At 39.1% G+C, this 13,664-nt stretch overlaps 1 protein-coding gene and 1 long non-coding RNA gene across 2 annotated transcripts in view; both read left to right on the top strand.

Annotated features, from left to right (window-relative positions):
• Window positions 1–9,780, top strand: part of FASTKD2 (FAST kinase domains 2) — a 30,922-nt gene extending 21,142 nt beyond the window's left edge. Inside the window, exons 8-12 of the mRNA XM_032278472.1 lie at window positions 4,010–4,176; window positions 5,189–5,407; window positions 6,055–6,139; window positions 7,809–7,923; window positions 8,912–9,780. Of these exons, the coding sequence (XP_032134363.1) occupies window positions 4,010–4,176; window positions 5,189–5,407; window positions 6,055–6,139; window positions 7,809–7,923; window positions 8,912–9,028 (703 nt within the window). The 3' untranslated portion in view covers window positions 9,029–9,780. The remainder of the gene's footprint in view (window positions 1–4,009; window positions 4,177–5,188; window positions 5,408–6,054; window positions 6,140–7,808; window positions 7,924–8,911) is intronic.
• Window positions 9,781–11,122: 1,342 nt separating this feature from the next.
• LOC116551891 lies at window positions 11,123–12,966 on the top strand. Its single transcript, XR_004269101.1, has 2 exons — window positions 11,123–12,378; window positions 12,462–12,966. It is a non-coding gene; the product is annotated as an uncharacterized LOC116551891 (long non-coding RNA).
• Window positions 12,967–13,664: the final 698 nt, after the last annotated feature.

Here is a 13,664-nt window from a genome sequence, read left to right as displayed (position 1 = left end):
AGCTAGCTTGCTTGGGTTTGAGTTTCGGCATTGCCATTTATTAGCTACTTGACTTTTGGCAGGTTACTTATCTGTGCCTCAGTTTATCCACTTATTAAAATGAAGATGAACTATGTCCAATCTCATTGGGTTGTTATTAGGATTAAATGAGTTAATCTACATTAAGTTCTTAAAACAATGCCCAGCACACTATAATTTTTTAATTAAAAAAAAAAAAAATTAGAGCGCAGGTCACAGAGGCCTTGGGGAATCAAACTAGAGCAGTTCTGAGTGTCTCAGTGGCAAGGTGCACAGGCCATCTGTTTGCCATCAAATGGCTTGACTCCAGCTGCTTTCTATCCTTTTAGTTTTTTTCTCCAGATTTAGATTTCTAAAAGAGAACATCTGATTGAGTTTGAGTCAAATGCCCATCCCTTAAGGGCAGTTAATCAGTGATGTGGTGTTAGGCCAACTGAAAAGCAGCTTCCCACTGTACTGTCCACTGAATGGACAGACTCAGCTCATACTACATTTCCTGTGTCTTCCCTAATTGACCCCATTAGGGTTCTTGACTACAGCCTTGTCAAGGCTTCACCAGAGACTGGGTAAGACTTGAGAAGTTGTGTCATTTGTTGTGTCAATAAGTCTGTCTCTGCTCCTCAGTTGGTAAGCTCTTCGGAGTCAGACCCAGCTTCCTGTTTTCCTGAACTTAGTACAGGTCCTGACAAAGAGTAGACATTCAATAAAGGTTGAAAAATAATAATAAAATAAATAAAGGTTGAAAAATATCTCCCAAATTCAACCTTCCTTTACTCCCCTGGCTGAGGCTGGCTCCCATTGATGTCCTGCACTTTCTAGACAAATAATATCAAGCTAAGTGGCAATTAAAACTTCAGAAATAGCCCCAGTGGGATTGAGAGAATAAGCACTGGATGGGTAAGAGTTTTTCAGGTGAGTCTAGGCAGCCTGAGTGATGACCTGTTCCAACAAAATTGTTATGTTGGAAATAGAAGGGGGATAACAAAGGTAACAAAGGTTGAGACAGTTAATAAAATGGCAGTAGTAGAGTTAGTACAGGAGGAGAATCCTGAATGTTGTCTTTTTGTCTGTCTGTTCTGCTTTCATTTAGCCTAGTGGTTCTCAAACAGGGATGATTTTTGCCTCCCTGGGACATTTGGCAACGTATGGAGACGGTTTTTAGTTGCCACAACAGGAGGGGCTGTGTGCTACTGGCCTCTAGTGGATAGAGGCCAGGGGTGCTGCTAACATCCTCTATCTAACATCCTCTTGTACTATGCATGGGATAACCCCTCACAATAAGGAATTATCCAGCCCCAGATGTCAGTAGTGCTGAGATCGAGAAACCCTTATCTAATTCTGAGCTTCACACCTCAACATTTTTCCAAAGGAGAAATAGGGGCAATATGGCAGATATAGTATGATTAGTTAGTCACCATTTCCTGAATGCCCATGAATGTACAGTTGCCTAAATTTGGTGTTTTGAGGACTACAAAAAGGTTTGTATTCCCTGTTCTTCCTAGACCATTTATGAAAACAACTCTTGTATATCCAGAGGAAGGCAAGACATGGTAGGCACCAAGTAAGTGCTTTATGGAGGAAGGAGAAAGGAAGATGACAACCTAGGCTGGAGTGGCAAAGGTTTTGGAAGCTGAATAATTCAAAGTATTTGGGAAGAGAGTTGACTAGAAGAGATGGATTAGATAGGAGAGTGGTAGGAAATCTGGTTTAGCATATTGTATATCCACATGTTATACATTAATCATTATTTCATTTATGATGGCCCATGGGGGAGAGGATATGTTAAATCCAGAGTATCTTGCTGGGTTTGAAACCCAAGGAAGAAACATTTAACATTTGGACTCTGTCGTTTTGGTCCTTTGGTTTCTTCTCTCCTTGACCTATATTTACCCCTTGTGGATAATCCCACATTTGCATCTGTGGTCATTAGTGTGCTTCAGAACTCCAGAGTAGAGTCTCTCTGGGTTCATATGGTCACTGTACATCCCAGAAGTGTCTCAAGTTCAGTAGTTCTGAAAGTCAGCTCATTTTTCGTGACTCATCTTTTTTCAATGACAAGTTCCTCCTCCTGTCTTCCTCATCTAAATTGATTTGTTCATTTAGTCACCATTTACCAAGCACCTGGACACTTAGGAGAAAGATGAGTAAGACAGTCCTTTTTGCAAAGGATTCTGTGTAATGGGTAAGGTAGATACATAAATTGGTCATTAAACATAGCATGAAAATTCAAATGATATAGTGTATTAGTCCATTTTCACACAGCTGATAAAGACATACCTGAGACTGGGCAATTTACAAAAGAAAGAGGTTTAATGGACTCACAGTTCCACGTGGCTGGGGAGGCCCCACAATCATGGCAGAAGGTGAAAGGCACTTCTTGCAGGGCAGCAGACAAGAGAAGAGTGAGAGCCAAGCAAAGAGGTTTCTCAAAAAACCATCAGATCTCGTGAGACCTATTCACTACCACAAGAAGAGTATGGGGGAATCCACCCCCGTGATTCAGTTATCTCCCTCTAGGTCCCGCCCACAACACAAGGGAATTATGGGAGCTATAATTCAGGGTAATAAAATGAGATTCAATATGAGATTTGGGTGGGGACACAGCCAAACCATATCATCGAGGATATTTGGAAATAGAGGAGGGATATGTCAGGATGCTAGCCTGGTGAAGAGGAGGGTCAGGGGATATCAGGCACTGTTGCCTTGAGGAGATGATGTCTGAACTGATCTTAAAAGACAGAGAGATGGGGGTTTACCATGGAAAGATAAGCAGGAAAGAACATTCCAAGTGAAAGGCCCTCTATATGCAAGGCCCGGAAGAAACAGCAGAGCATGTGTAGGGAAAACACACAGTTTGGGCTGCTGAAGCATGAGTTACAGGGTGAGGAGTGGGTCCAAAGAAGACCAGAGAGGGGATCACTACCCAAGCTCCCAACTTCCTTGTCCACAGCATGCCCTGCCCCCGCGTCCTACTGCATGTTTCAAAAGCAATCGGTTACTTGTTTCAGAAGTGCTGCCTTGCTGTTGTCTGTATGATCCATTACATTCCTCCCATTTCATCATAATTCCTATAGTTTTCCTGGCCTTATCACAGCCCCTCATCCTCCCCAACCCTCTGCTCCTACCCATGGACCTCTCAGTTGATTTCAGGCTCATTGTTAATAAGGGCTTGCATCCAGGCATATTTGCCTCAGCTGTTAAGAATCACTCCTCTGTACCTTCATCTGACTAGTTACTCACTATCAGGCAAGTGGCATGCACTTTCAGGGCTCTGTTCAAATGATCTTCCTCTATTCCATGTTTCCTACTCATGTGAATTCTCCTCCCGAAAGCTTCTGTTTATTTTCTTTCCCTGTGAGATCACAGTACTTTGCATATATTTATTTGCTTATATAACCACATGTATCATATGCCCTCAGAGTCAGATTGACGTGTGTTCAAAGGATATTTATCCTTTATTAGTGGTGTCACTCTGGGCAAGTGACCGCACCTGATTTTGATCTTTTTTGTCTTCATTTATACTTAACCACATTGTTACACTGTGTAACATTAGCTCTGAGTGGTAGAATTAGGCTTGCAGTTCTTTTAACCGGTAGTGTTGACAGCTGTATAATTTTAATTTGTTGTGGTGGTCCAGGCATTATAGAAAATTTGGCATAATCATTAAAAGGTCTGGAGCCTGACAACTTGTGTTCTAATTTTATCTTTGCTATTTCCTTGTCTGTATGTTCTTAGACAAGTTACTCAACTTCTCTAAGCTGTTTACTCGTTTTTAAAAAAATGAAGAGAATAATATTAATACCTCATAGAGATTTTTAGTGTGAGTTAAATGAGTTAAAGTCTATAAAATGTTTGTCCCGTGCAAGACATGTAGGAATAGCCAACATTTATTGAATGCATACACTTACTATGAGATAACCAACTGTCCAGAACAATGTGTGGACATTTATTTGCAAGTCTGATTTTCTTATCTTTTTTTTTTGTTCCACAGACAGTTCCTAGAAGTTATGGCTAGTGCTCTGACTGGTTATCTTCACTGTATTTCTTCTAAAAACTTACTGGATGCAGTGTATTCATTTTGCTTAATGAATTACTTTCCTCTGGCTCCTATTAATCATCTTCTCCAAAAAAATGTCCTCAGTGAGCTGCTGACATCAGGTAGGATGTCACTGCACAATTGTGACCAAAATAAGGCACTAACTAGCTACCATATGAGTCTGAATGGGGTCTTAGTTGGAGCAGCATTAGTTGAAATTTGCAGAATAGGTGTTACTGTGGTAAAGGCTGGTAATGGTGAAGTCAATGAATAGTCTTTCAAAGCAGCAAACCTATGGACCCTTTAATGACAAGCCTGCATGTTGAAAAAAAAAAAAGGAATGCATCATTATTATTCCTTTTATGTACACTGTATCCATCTATACGAAGGCTAAATGTTCAGGTTGTTATTCCTGCTTTGATCAGAGCTGTTTGTAATTCCTAATCCTTACTTACCACATTTGAAGCCAACCTAAGTCAACTTTTGCAGCTATAAACACTTGGTCACTCACTCCTGGCCTGTGATGAGGGCACATCTGTTAGATCAAGAAACCAAATAGCCACCAAATTGATTAGTTCATTTACTCTTGGAACCAAATTAACTGTTGCCTTTTAGTCTTTAATATTAAACAATGCAAAGCAATACCCAGGTAGATGTACCAAATTTGATGATATATCTGAGAATAGAGTAGTTCAAAATTTCTTTTAAAAAACAATGTTATAAAATCCCAGAGTTGAGCTGTGAGGAATCAGTCAATATCACATGCTAATTTTTCAGGCAAAGTATAATACTGGAGAAACAGCCTTGAAGCCAGAAAACATGGATTCTAGTTCCAACTTTGCCTTAATCATGAGGCTTTTTAACATTCCTAGATATTTCCTTATCTGGAAGATGAGAAGTTTAGACTAAATGACCTGTGAAGCCTCAAAACATTATCAAGTAAAGGGCTTTCATTTAGACACTATGGAAAGCAGGGAGACACAGAGAAAGTCCTTGTGATAAGAAAGAGATTATTAGAAATACAGGTGTATTTATATATATATTTATTTTATATAGGTTACTAAATATATATTAACATAGTTTTTTAATGTTGCATTTGTTTCTTCTTAATGATATATTTTCTTCCTATTTTAGATGACATGGGAAAGAATGTCCACAAGCTGCATATTTTGGATACTTGTCTAAAACTTGATGATATTGTTTATCACAAGGACATAGACTTGTCACTCCCACAGCTTCCACAGGAGCCACCATCACTTCCAAACGCAAAGGTGGCAGAGGTGCTGAGCAGCCTTCTGGGAGGTGAAGGACACTTCTCAAAAAATGTGTACTTGCCACCCAATTATCATATTGGTATGGGACATTATATGATTTCTCTTCATTTTATTGTATTTATTTCCCTTTTTTCTGACAAAAAATTAGGTATTTGTGGCAGCAGTTCAGTGTAGTGCAGCATTGCCTCTGAAATTGGCCTGATTCTTGCCTCATAACCAATAAATTAAATTCTACACATTTTTATGTGTCTAAAATCCCTAGACTAGTATCTGACACACAGTTAGCACTCAATATATTTTAGCTACTGCTATTATCATTATTCGTAGTACTATTAAACATTTTAAAAGAGAAAATCACTTGGGGCTGGGCGTGGTGGCACACACCTGTAATCCCAGCATGTGTGAGGAGGCTAAGGCAGGTGGATCACTGGAGCTCAGGAGTTCAAGACAAGCCTGGCCAACATGACAAAACCCTATCTCTACAAAAAAAATACAAAAGTCAAATGGGTGTGATGGTGTGCGTCTGTAGTCCCAGCTACTCAGGAGGCTGGGGTGGGAGGATCGCTTTAACCTGGGAAATTTCTGCAAGGGGCCAAGATCTCACTACTGTACTCCAGCCTCAATGACAGAGTGATACCCCATCTCAAAAAAAAAAAGAAAAAAGAAAAGAAAAAAAAGTCATTTGGAGCAGTGTTTGAAAAATTAATATGAATTCTTTCCTTTCAGATTTTGAAATCAGAATGGACACTAACAGGAATCAAGTGCTTTCACTTTCTGATGTGGATACAACTTCTGTTACAGATATTCAAAGGTTGCTTACATATATTTCATTTGCTGGGCTTTCTGAATTTAAATTCTAATTCTAAAAGACTTCGTATTAAACAGCAGTAGTAAAGCTAAGACTTGGTATTTGTATGGAGCCTGCAGCGCAGCAAGAGACTTCTCATCCATCAGTGTACTCCTTAGATGTAAACGTTGGCATTATGGTTGAATACAACGGACTACAGTTGGGTCATTTAGTGAAATAAACATTTTTTTAAAATTAGGTTTTGAAGCTACAGTTCAATAAAACAATGTAATTGAAACTATCAGTTCAGTGTAAACTTTGGACAAGATACTATAATAGTGATCATAACGAATAAAGACGAGGCTTCTACAAAAATCAAAAGCTCAATAACTATTTTGCTCTACCACCAAGACTTTTCCAGAGGGAGAGAAACCGCAGTTAGTTTTTTAAATTAAACTCTGTTTGTATGAATCGGAGCCCATTGAAGCTAATCATAAGTTGTTTCCTTGGCTCACACATTACAAATAGAGTGTCTCTGGGTAGAAATATGATGCTATACCATGAGAGAACATTCTGCCTCTTCAGTAGATGCATAAGAGCATGCCATCATTGCACACAGCCATGGGCCAGTTAGCCTTTATGGAAAGGCTCTGCTGCATGGATCCTGACCCCAAGGAATTTATATCTCCTGTTACTCCACTAGACACACACACACAAACGCACATAAATATAATAGAAAGATACAGAAAAAAATCTGTAGGCATCCAAACTCTTATCTGCCCATCCCTCTTCATTCACACAGTTCTGTGACTTTCACCTCTTTCTGAATGCATCTAGCTTATTTCTTGGCCATCTTTTCAACTGCTGTCTTTCCTATCAATGTTACCCATCTCCCTTTAGAAAAGGCTTTCTCTCTGACCCTGTTCAATGATCATTTTTCTTTTTCAGGTACTCCACTATTCTGACATAATAAAATAACATAGTTGTTCTCAGTATAAAGTCATGAAATGTGAAGAATCTGAGCATTCCTTTAAAAATATAAAATTTATCTTAGCCAGAGTATAAAAGGCAGTAAGGATATAAATGTCTGTTTTTTTTCTTTTTTTCTCCTAGTGAACTTAGTATTTCCAAAGTGCCAGAAACAATGAAAACACAAATTACGCCTTCCACATTTTTGCTATATTTACAGGTTTTATCTTTTTAACAGTCTTGTCTTGCCTTTCTCTTGGTGTTTTCTTCCTTCTACATAAACTCCTGGTTCTGTGTTTTAAATGGTACTTTCTCTGTGAGATAATATATGCAAGAAGAGCATTCACTGGTATTATTTATATCATTACTTCTACTGGTAGAATAAATAATTACACTCAAATCAGAAATCAGCACTACATTAAAACCCTTAAAATTAGTGCTCTCATATCTGAAAATCTTTCTCTTCAAAAAGGTAGCCATCCTTAAAGGGAACTGAGAGGTAACTGTGTACAGTGTTGTCTATTTTGGGTTTATAAAGTAGCCTAGTATAGTGGAATATCTGCAGAGGCTGAGTAGAAGAAGTGAGGGACTAAGACAGTTAGGAATATTGAGGACTGTGATCAGTGGAGAGCTCAACTTGGAAATCTCCAGATAACAGGGATGCAGTGAGACTGTCAATGGTAATATCAATAACTGTTCTTGTTTTGTTTATTTTTGTTTTCAGAGTAGCTGTGCTGTGTGTTCCTAAATCTGCTTATTGTTTGGGTTCAAGCCATCCCAGAGGATTCCTTGCTATGAAAATGCGGCATTTGAATGCAATGGGTTTTCGTGTGATCTTGGTAAGAAAAAATACAAATGAAATATTCTTTATTACTGGTGTACATTCTACCAGCTGCCAGGAATCTTGTGGTTGAGACTGGTTACTAGCCCTGGAGGAATTGTCAGCATTACTGGAATAAGTGCTCTGGTTACTGTTTTCTTTGAAAAAGAACATTGCTCGTACACAATTTGGGTTCTGCCCAGCTGATTACTGCCACTTACTGGAGCTTTTACAAATGTCGTTTAGGTCCACTTTAATCGTTTTTTGCTAAGAGGAAGAATACAAATAATATATTTTCGTATTTAAGACGCACGAAACCATGTTTAATTACCAGATTATCTTGAATGAGGAAAGGAAATATGTTAAAGCTTTGTTTTCATGGCCTGTGTGAAGCTGTTACAGGATGTTTGTTGCCAAAAAGGCTGAATGGTTTTAAAAGGATGGGTCTTCCTCTTTTCGCTCGTGCTTCAATTTGATTTTGTGCACCACAGCGTCTCTTGAACAGCCTCTTCCGATGTTTCTGGGTAGCAGAAACCCTACAAATACGTTTATATATATGTTGCTGTGGGGTCTATCTGGATGCCACTCATTTGGTCCTGCACATAATGTGAGATGTAAACATTCCAAATCTTCTATTATTATGCTTTAGTATCTAGAAATGGATTACATGTGGACTATTGAGATTAAGATGACCCCTTTTTCTTAGTGGGCTACTATTTAAGACTTTGTTTTTTATATTAATGATTATATATATTCTAAGGAAGGTTTTTCTCAAGAAAGTACTTTTTGCACCATTTAGAGGACCTTTAAAATTTTTATAATTTTCACAGAGCTTTCTTCAACCCTAACATGTAGTGCTATGTCTTTAAAATGTAAGTAGTTATAAGGTAACATTTGCTTTCAAAAAGCTGTTGTCCTTATGTTATTTTATTATGTTTGGATCTCTAAACTAGCACTTATGTTATCATCGTCTCACAAACTGATTATTTTCCTCTTTCTTTGGTAAGGTCAATAACTGGGAGATGGACAGACTAGAGATGGAAGATGCAGTCACATTTTTGAAGACCAAAATCTATTCAGTAGAAGCTCTTCCTGCTGCTGCTGTAAATTTGCAAAGCACATAATAAAATGAAAATCAACCTTTTTGTATTAGAAGACATGCATTTGTAAAAATTAATAAAGACCACTATCCAGTTGTCAATGGAATTAACCTATCTGTTCGCTAAGACAAAAAAAATGTTAGTGCACTATTAAAATTAATGTTAAGAATGGAAGAAATGTTACTGCCATTTTAAAATATGCTGAGAAAATTCCAGAAGGGTTATTTTTCCAACCACACCTATTCCCTCTAGTGCCCAGATGGTTGAGAAATTTGTGAGCTGTGCATTTCACCTTTTCATCTTTGATCTATTAAAAACTGGTTTCTCAGTTGTTAGGGGTCACAGGCAGGTTGATGTGGGTAGTCCTTGTGTTTGGAATCTGAATATTTATACTGCTATAAGCTATTCTAAGATTTGGGGTTATGCCTTTAAATCATTTTCAAGCATTGGCTAGATAATAATTGGACCAGGTTCTAACATTGTCAAGTGTGTAAGAATTAGTGAGGTGGCCTGTTGAAAATGGGTGAGGATGGCATTTGCATTTGTAATAAGCACTGCAGGTGTAGATGTTTCATGGGTTATAAGAGAGTCACAGATGAGGTAATATGTAGATGGCAAGGAGTCCAAAATTTTTAACACCGACAGGCCATGAGTTGCTAATACCCTAAAGTCTTGCTGTTTTTGGGTCCTTCCTTTCTCTTCCTTTTTTCCCCCTCACCCCTCCCACAATTCATGAAGTCTTTTAAATTAAATGTATAGCTGAATTGTGAATCAGATCTGAGGACTATTTTTTCAATGATTTTTGTTCATTCTTTGTTCAAATATTCGTCCAAGTTCAACTATTTTGTTCAGTATACCTGTCTACATGGTATTTGACTTGCTGGGGCTATAGTGATGAATAGGCATGGTCTCTTGTGGAACTTATAGCAGGGGTTCCATGCAAGTCGGTGTTATTCTACCCCCAAGTACACAGACTTGCAATTACTATACATCTTAGTATGTGCTGGGTACTCCTAAGTATTCATTTGTGTGCTGTCTTTTCGTGATCTTAACCCTTTGAGGTGTAGCTTCTATTATGATTCTCTCTGGGTCTTCATTTCCTCATCTCTAAAATCAGGATAGGTTATTTGCCCAAGACTACACAGAGTAGGGGAGGGCTAGAGTTTGAATGTGAGCTGACATGGGCTGATAAGAAAATACAAAAACTGTAGCAATTTGACAACAGCTGCCAGTTTGTATCAATTTACCCAGCTTGCATTTAGAAGAGGTTAGAGCTGAAAGGAAATTTAATGATTATTTAATGTTCCCCCATTTTATGGATGAGGAAGGTAAAGCTGAAAGAATTTCCCTTTCCCTAAGTCTCAGCTATGCCATTGATTTCCACATCATTTCATCCTTCCCTGCTCTTCAGCTTGTGTCCCAGAAGATCCCTGAAGGTTCAGGTTCCAGATTGGACATCCTCTAGGTTTGTGTACTTGGCCAAGTGATTTAGCCTTATAAGCTTCAGAACAAGATGAAAATTTTCTGTTATTAAAGAAACTAAGGGTTTTTTTCTTTAAATGTTAAATGTGCATCCATTTCTAGTGACTAATTAGGACTCCTATTCAAAGGATTTGACAAATTTATGAATAATTATAACCACTTTTGGGGTAGTAATTTTCAGTTTGTACTACTTAACCTGGCAGATAAAAAGGCACCCCTCTTTTGCTAGCATTCTAGTGTTAGCATTCTTCATTGCTTTGTGACAGTGAAAGAAAAGTGGGCAAACAGCTGATCAACATGAAAAAAAGTTCAGTCTACTAGTAAAGACATGCACATTCAAACAGATGAGATAGTTTTGTCTTTCCAATCAGCAGCATTTTTTTTCTTTTTCTTTTTTTTTTTTTTTCGAGACGGAGTTTCGCTCTCATTACCCAGGCTGGAGTGCAATGGCACGATCTCAGCTCACCGCAGCCTCCGCCTCCTGGGTTCAGGCAATTCTCCTGCCTCAGCCTCCTGAGTAGCTGGGATTACAGGCACGTGCCACCATGCCCAGCTGATGTTTTGTATTTTTAGTAGAGACGGGGTTTCACTATGTTGACCAGGATGGTCTCGATCTCTTGACCTTGTGATCCACCCGCCTCGGCCTCCCAAAGTGCTGGGATTACAGGCGTGAGCCACCACGCCCGGCCCTTTTTTTTAAGAATTACAGTGTTGACAATGAGGCAAGCATTTGCATAAGCTGTTGGTAGAATGTAAATTAATGCCTTTCTGGAATGTACTTTGTGGGGTTTTCTTGTCCCATAATTTAAAAAATAGCTTTGTTAAAGTATAATTGACATACAGTAAACTGCATATATTTAAAGTATACAGTTAGGTCAGTTTTGAGACACACACACACACCCCTGTGAAACCACAATCAAGGTAGTGAATATATCTATCACCTCTAAAAGATTCCTGTCTTTGGTTTTTCCTCTGTCTCCTAGAAACCACTGATCTATGGCACACATAGGAAAAGCTTTAGGAAAGATATTAAATGCTAATTTTGTGTGAGATACCCCAATATGTTTTTTCAGAATCCTTAATGAGAAGCTTGATCTTGCTCTAGATATAAGTTATAAAATTGTATTCTTTAACTGGCTACATGCAATTCATTTTTGTTATTTTTTTAATCTTAATTTTTAGTTTTTTAAAGATGGGATCCTGCTATGTTACCCGGGCTGGCCTCAAACTCCTGGGCTCAAGGGATCCTCCTGCCTCAGCTCCCCAAGTAGATAGGATTTATTATAGGTGCAAGCCACTGTGCCCACGTCAGTTCTTGATTGAGACATTTTATTCAGTTCTCTGAATTCTCAGTAGTTACCATTGAATAGAAACTTCCTTTATACAAAGTTGATGAAACGGTTTAGAACTTTTAAGAAACATTGAAAAATCAAAAATTTTATATATACATAGCCTAACAATTCTTCTTGTCATTGACAAAATGTGATGGTATTTTTTTGTGATAATACAAATGGACCTCAAATACAATTGAAATTTTCATATCAAGTATTTCCAAATAATAATGACATTCCAATTTATAGAACATTATGCATTGTGAGAGTAGTCACCCTGCAACTGTCTTGGACATCTCTAAGCAAATAGAGGCTTCTGTAAGATAGAGATTTGGGGCATCTACTTGGAAATTGTACCTACAAGGAGCTGGCATTTCTCAAATCAGCTCTGTCTCCTACTCTTTATTTATAGGGCCTGAGAGTGGACCATCAGACTACCCTGTTTGGGCTGCCTTCTAGGGAGACCTAGGTGTGGAGCTTGCTGACCAGGAGGGCTGTGGCTGCCTGGAAGACAGAAGATGGCTATCTCTTAACATACTTGTAACCCATTTGTGCACACAGGTATGCTGTGACTCACTCTGGGTCCAAAAAAAGCTGAGTCTCTTAGCTTGAATTCCAAATGTGACTTGATTTCCTCCTTGCAGATGTACCTACTTGAAATTGGGAAGGCCAAACGAGATGGAGATAATGTTTCTGCCAACAAACAGCCAACAGAACTTGGATTTTTCTAGAATAGCAACAGCAGAGGCCCCCAGGTGTGGTGGCAGGACAAGGAGCATCCGTTTTGCTGGTGGGGGTTGTAGTTAAGGTAATGTGACTTCGGAGCTAGCAACTAGGCAGCATCTTCTGACTTCCCAGCTTCCAGGCTGTAAGCAGAGATAGTAGCGTCTCTTCTGGGCAGCCAGTTCTGTGATGGTGTCCTGAGAGTCATTCCTGGAAGTCTGACTAAAGGCTGCTCCTTCTACCCTTCCATTCAGCTTGTAAGCAGGAGGCTTCTGTGCATGACCATAAACTAACAGAAGCACATTGTGTCTAAGCTAGGTTACAGGGTTTCTGTTATCAGCAAGTAAATCCTGACACTACAATATATGCACATATATACGTTATAGAGCAAAAAAAAAAAAAAAAAATGGATACTTTTCTTTAAAAGTTTGTGAATTTTGCTTTTTAAGAATTTCCCTTAGGTCTGGTCACAGTGGCTCACCCCTATAATCTCAGCAGTTTGAGAGGCCGAGGCAGGAGGATTGCTTGAGCCCAGGAGTTCGAGGCCAGTCTGGCAACATGGCAAAACCCCACCTCTACAAAAAATACAAAAATTAGTTGGGTGGGGTGGCATGCACCTGTGGCCCCAACTACTCAGAAAGCTGGGGTGGGGAGGTTGCTTGAGCCCAGGAGGTCAAAGCTGCATTGGGCCAAGATCATGCCACCGCACTCCAACCTGAGCAACAGAGTGACACCCTGTCTCAAAAAAGAAAAAGAAAGAAAATTTGAAAATAATTTCACTCAGTGTTACAGACATATAATGTTACTAAGACCCACTAGGATCACTTGTGTATACTGCTGGCTGGTTTTACATGTGACCTCATCCTGAGCAGGTTTCTCTAGGCAGCAATAAAGCTTCCCAGGCAGAGGAAGGGAGAAGCCAACCCACCTGCCTTTATTTTCTACTTGTTCTCCTTGCACCCAGTTTTTACCACACTTCCCCATGCTTTTACTGCAACTCTTCCAGGCTCCTCTCAGGCAATCTCTTTACACCAGGGGCCTCATAATCCTGAAGAAGATAGCATCAAACTTTCACCCAATTATTTCAGGCAATACTTTCCTTTCCCTCCCTCCCTCCCTCCCTC

The sequence above is a fragment of the Sapajus apella genome, unplaced genomic scaffold (genome assembly GCF_009761245.1).
Source record: "Sapajus apella isolate SASKATOON/1434 unplaced genomic scaffold, GSC_monkey_1.0 scaffold10, whole genome shotgun sequence".
Lineage (NCBI taxonomy): Eukaryota > Metazoa > Chordata > Mammalia > Primates > Cebidae > Sapajus > Sapajus apella.
The sequence above is the reverse complement of the archived record's forward strand: the minus strand, read 5'-3'. Positions and strand labels throughout refer to the sequence as shown.